The 6,000-nt window shown below is 36.9% G+C and overlaps 1 protein-coding gene across 1 annotated transcript in view; it reads right to left on the bottom strand.

Moving 5' to 3' along the window:
• Positions 1 to 348: 348 nt before the first annotated feature.
• Positions 349 to 6,000, bottom strand: part of NUAK1 (NUAK family kinase 1) — a 66,691-nt gene continuing 61,039 nt past the window's right edge. The window contains exons 6-7 of the mRNA XM_072146482.1: positions 5,744 to 5,876; positions 349 to 5,555 (exon numbers count right to left, since the gene is read on the bottom strand). Of these exons, the coding sequence (XP_072002583.1) occupies positions 4,429 to 5,555; positions 5,744 to 5,876 (1,260 nt within the window). The 3' untranslated portion in view covers positions 349 to 4,428. The remainder of the gene's footprint in view (positions 5,556 to 5,743; positions 5,877 to 6,000) is intronic.

The following is a 6,000-nucleotide window of genomic DNA, read 5'->3' as shown; positions in this document are numbered from 1 at the left end:
TACCCCAGTGCAATGGATACTAATGGATACACCGGCTCTCTGATTGCTCTGTGGGTGTGCCAGGAGGCCGTTGATGTGAATAAATTATATTACAGTGGAGTCTGGCGGTGCTCTTTAGAGCACCTCAGGTTCATTTGAATATTTTATAAGTGTATATATCTCAGAAATGTGGGTGTCCCAAGATATAAGTAGAGAAGAGTGATGCAAAAGGGTATGGGACGGGGAGGTTAGTTATAATCATCTACCATCGGGGAGTCTGATGTCCTTTAATCTTCTTTTGAAGACCTATCAAATTGTAGGACATAATATAGCCTAACACTTTATGGAAAAAGACAAACAACAAAAAACTGTAATCACGGTATTTTATTCAATACAAAAATCAGATAAGAATACCAACATTTATGCGGCTAACACTTCCTAGGCAACAACCTTGAGTACAAAAACTCAACTTTAATTAATAAACCAAAAATTGGCATACAGTTGCACCAATTAAATTACACCAAATATATTATACTTTTGAAAATTGATTTAAGAGCAATAAATAAAAGGCAGAGTCAAATAAAAATTACAATTGCATTACAAAAATATTAAATAAAATAACAAATACTAGTAACAATGTGCAGTCAAGTTTTTTTTTGTCTTCTAGGAATGAAAACATGCCAGTAAGTCCCTAAATAACATTTCCAGTTTGGCAATAAGCACTTCTTTTCTGCTCAATCACATAACTTATACTGAAAATTCCACTTACATAAAAAAGAAACAAAAGGCCTGGGCAAACACCGTCTATAAAGAGTACCAGATTCTTTGGTAGCATGCAGTTTTTAGAATTACATTAAAAGAATACATTCATCTGGGAAATATGGCCACAAGTTGCATATACTGTATAATTCTTCCCCACGTATTCTATAAAACCCTAAAGAATGATAATAACATACAGAAAATACTATCCCCATATTTATTACTTGTTATAGATATCTATGCAAAGAAAACCTATATCAATGAATAAAATGTTAAACTTACAATAACAAAGATAGCTGTCCCAAACTAGTGCACCTTTAAATATAGTAGTACTGTATTATTAAATCTAAGATACTTTCAATAAAGGGCTTCTCTTATGAAGCCTAACGCTTACTGGAACTGTTCCAGCTCTTCATTTTTATCCCAAATGAAGGAGGAAGGGAAACGTAGCAATGTATGTTACTCGTTCAGCAAAAAATGTTATTGATTGTATGATGAAAAGTTATATCATTTTTCAATAAACTTTCTGTATTGGTTCCTCATGGTTTGACATTCTGTAGAAATTGTTTACTTCTAAACTGTCCCTGGTCATGTGATGTCACACAGGTGCGCGACTCGTTAGTATCACAGAGAGTAATCAGAGCTGTGTGATATAACGAGCCGTGCACCTGTGTGACATCACATGACCACGGATGGATTTCCATCCACAGTAGGTAAACAATAAATGACAGCAAGCAGAGGTCTAGAAAACAGAGATCTTTCCAAGCATAGCTGTCTGCTTTGGCTCAACTATGTGAGAAGCCCTAAAATGTGGAGAAGTTCCAACAGGGATAACCCTTTAAAGTTTATATATCAGACAACCCTTTGAAGTAATGTATATTGCATTTGATGTTGTTCTTATAACGACAAACACGAAAATGACACAAACCATATAAAATAGCAAACATAATAAATAACATTATTATGCCCATTATGACCGAAACAGCAAGAAACACAGTGGACAGGAGCAGCATGCAGAGAATACACAAGTTATATCTTCATGATAAAATACTTAATCATAACTAAGCATGACTATGAGAGAATTTTAATATTATAAATAATATTACTCAATAAAATTAATAGGATCTGTTGTCCCTTCTTATCCAGGTTTTCTGCTGACCATAAGAAATGGCTATTCTATCTCCAATAAGAAATGTAGACTAGGTGTTTAGGTTAAGAGATTAGTTTTAGAGATGCCCGTGGAGGATGTCTGGCATATCAGGAAATTCTAGAATTATGAGATCTGATCATAGAACTGTAATGGTCATGGCCAGTTGTTGTTACATTATAGAGCGACTTTAGTAACTGAACGACATAAGGGACTACATGTCATAGGACCATTTACTGTAAATTGCCAAAAGTGTTTATATAAATGAATTAAAATGGAATTGCTGACAAATTGCACAATGTAAAACTGGCTTCTTATGTATTGTTGTATCTTTTAACTTGTATGCCATTACATTGCACGATACTATCTAGTGATATATTATAAATACAGACCCTAAAAACATGTATCTACCAAGAGCTACACAGCTATATAGTAAGACTTATAGGTATTTAATATTACTGAGGATCTCTGTACAAAAAATATTTTTGCATTGGAAAAACTACAACTAAATCACAACTAATTCCTTTCTTATGGCAGTAGTGTTTTTTGTTCTTTACTGGCATCCAATTTAAATGTCCAAAGCTGTCGTGGCTTTGTTTCTTATGGTGGTAAAGTCTACAAATGCTTAGACTTACCAGAAACAATGATTTGGTTACAATGTATAAACCTATAATTTCTATAATTTATGTCTAGTCTTCACAACCGATCCTTAGTATGTGCAATATTCCATACGGTTTGCCCAGGCCTGTCACATACCCAACGTGTACATGTTTTCAGGAAATCCAGTTGACCACTTTGATGGTAGAAGTTACTTCTGTCACTTACTTAGAACCAACAACTTTCATAGATCCGCAAATATTCTGTTAAGTCTTCCGTTACCCTTCACATACTTTCTACTTGCTATTTCATTCCCATTTCTTCAAATACATCCCATTACATTCCATAAATGCAACTTTTCTACTTGCCATGAGCCACTTCCATCAACATTTTATAAACAAACCGACCCAAGGTCACATATCCTACGCTGAACCCATAAATATTTCACGTCTTTTATTTGCTGACAGTGAGAGTAAAGAAATTTGAACTGTATGCTCCACTGAGTATTTGCTAACAAAAATGGTTGTAATGGTTTCTTTATGTGAAATACATCTGGAAGTGTCTCAGCTACAACTCAACCAAGGAGAGTGCCGCTTTCATTTTTAGCAAGGCGTTCTCAAATTATATTTGGCATATATTTGAAAATGTGCTTTGAATCCTAAAGAAAACATAATAGCGGGGAACGCCCATACCAAAAATTCTCAGGCACCTGTCAATACATTTTCTAATTGATTGTTTTTAAGTATCCCGTAAATTCTACCAGCAGACATGTTAAAGAAATTATCAACAAAGGTGGTGAGGAAAAGCCGCAGGACAGTCTATTAATCTAACACTGCCGACCTTTCTCTTCACGTATGCCAGTACACTGCTAGTCATAAAATACACATATCCCCTTTAAAATATACTCCAGCTAAACTAGACTACTACTGTAAAGCACCAATGCCCTCAAGAGATGACTAAAACTACACAGAGGTCAAAACGTATTAAATGTAGCACTTATTGCAAGTAAGTTTTCCCTTTGCCATTGTGAAAAATGTATTTGCATATTTATTTCCCCAATTTTATTTTTTTATAGAAAGTTAAAGGGGTTGTCCGACAATAATAAAAATTTAGCAAGCTGGGGAGTACATAAAGCTTTACTCATCCGGTCTCCCACGGCATGGAAGCTCTGCTCCTACAACTTCCAGGTGGCCTTGCACGCCCTCCTGTCTCTTGCACAGGTGATGTATAAGGTACTGGGACGGGAGCTGGGTAGGCATGCAAGGCCACCTGGATTTTGTATAAACAGAGCTTCCGTTCCCCTGTAAAGAAACAGGGGCACGGCTCTTAGGGATTGCGGCGAGGGACACAAGGAGCGCTGGAAAAGTTGAGCTTTATTTTGTTACAAAGCCCTCCCCATCCTGCTGCTAAATTTTTATAATAGTCGGACAACTGTTTTAAGAATCCTGTTTGTTTTTAGGTCAGTTGTCACCACATATTCAATGCTCTGCTAGAACGTAAGATAGAAGTCTCATCTAATAGACACACACAGTGCTTTATCAGCTGTCTGTAACCTTGATCTCTGATAACTCAACACAACGGTATTCTCATTTTTAAAACAGTTGGGGTTTCTACTGATAAACTTATTTTTGCTGCCTGCTTACTGCAGCAGTTTTCCCACTGACAGACAACCACCAATTTAATAGTGATGACCTATCCGATAGGTAGGTATAATTGAAATGGAAGACTCCTCAAATATACAATAAATGCTTCTAGACACATAAACAGTATATATGTATCCTTTCCGCAAGTGATCTATCTTTCATGTAAAAATGTTTTATGTGAAGTACACTTCCAAGTACACTTTCAATGTGAAGGTTTTGGTGTCTCTCTACAGGATGGGACTTTCCAAACTATCACTGTCAGCAAAGTAACTTCCTTGCCATAAACGTTTATCCCGTCAGTAACTACTTGAGTTTGTTGCAGATCTCTAAAGCTTTCTTGTAAACCTGAGTAACATCATCCATATCTGTAAGTAAAGAAAAGCTGCTGTCAGCAAAGCGATTGCGATAACGTTTCAGGTTTTGCGGCCGGGGACTTTTAGGCAGCCCTTCAAAATCCTTAATATAAATAATATTTTCAGCTGAAACGCAGTTGCGAATTCTTTGTCTGTTTGGTCTTCCGGCTGACAATTCAAGCAATTCAAAAGAATCATTAGACAAAACGCTATCATCACTAATGACACTAGATGGACGACTGTAGCTTCGAGATAGACCTTCTGCAGGGGCAAGACCTTGTTCCATTGATTCCAGTGATGTTGTGGCAGGACCGGCCACTGAGGAGTCTGTGTTGCTAGTAGAATATTTACTGTTGTGCTTTAAGATTCCCTTTCGTCTGTATGATAGGCTGTGAGAAACTGTTCGTTTTGTTTCACTCATAACTTGAGACATCTCTTTGCACTCTATTCCATCATTGTCCAATAGTTCTGAAGACTCACTTCTTTCTGGTGATGAATAGTAGCCAGACTCCCTTTGCTGAGTCTTTTTTAAAATGCCTTTTTTTGGCATCGGTGTTGACTGCTTTGAGCTACACAACATTGGTTTCTCGAGCTCTGTTGCACTGTTAGAACATGTATTTGTGAGCACATTCTCAGTGTCAGGTTTACATGTAGGAGACAATACTGGGCTGATACGTCCTTCTATATAACCAGCACTGTGGCAGCGGTGCTCACTGTTACTTCTCTTTTTCAAGATGCTCTTAGGCCTCTTTGATATGGTAGTTTCTTCTTGTAAAGCCTGGGCAATGTCATTGTCTTTTTTGGATTTCTTTAAAGACCTCTGTCGATCAAGAGATGCTTCAGAGGGTTTTGAAAGGCACTTGCTTTTGTTTTCAGATTCCATCTGCCGATTAGTGGAGCGATGATGCCAGTCAATAAACCTGGCAAGCAATGGAGATTCTGAGTCCCTTAAGACATCACAGTCACAAACACTAGACTTGTAGCTCCAGTTAACCCACCAATGGTTTGCTATATCCTCAATGGTTGCTCGACGCTCAGGATTAACCATTAGCATCCACCTGATAAGTCCTCGGGCATCTGTAAGGGTACAAATATGGCATATGTATGTCAAATTATTTTGTCGAAATACAGCAATATGCAATAATATAGTTATTTATATTTATAATTACTGAGTCCAAAAAAACCACATGTAATTATGTTATGTTAATTATCTTATGTAACTATTAGAAATACCATAAGACCATAACTAATAACAGTACAATTACCTGATGGCTGGGTTGGCTCTCTATACTCTCCACTGCTTATTTGCCGAATAAGGTTTTTATGGTCAAACCCATCAAATGGCATGGTACCATAAACTAGCGTGTAAAGAAGTACACCAAGCGCCCAGCTATCGACCTAAAACATAAAGAAACATATTCAAATATTTCAGATAAATTAAGTTACAAAAACAGTTCCATTGACAAAGCCGACACAAGCTCAGTGAAACGAGTGATCATAAGATTGGTGCCATCTCAATTTA

This window comes from Engystomops pustulosus, chromosome 4 (genome assembly GCF_040894005.1).
Source record: "Engystomops pustulosus chromosome 4, aEngPut4.maternal, whole genome shotgun sequence".
NCBI classification, from domain to species: domain Eukaryota; kingdom Metazoa; phylum Chordata; class Amphibia; order Anura; family Leptodactylidae; genus Engystomops; species Engystomops pustulosus.
The sequence above is the reverse complement of the archived record's forward strand: the minus strand, read 5'-3'. Positions and strand labels throughout refer to the sequence as shown.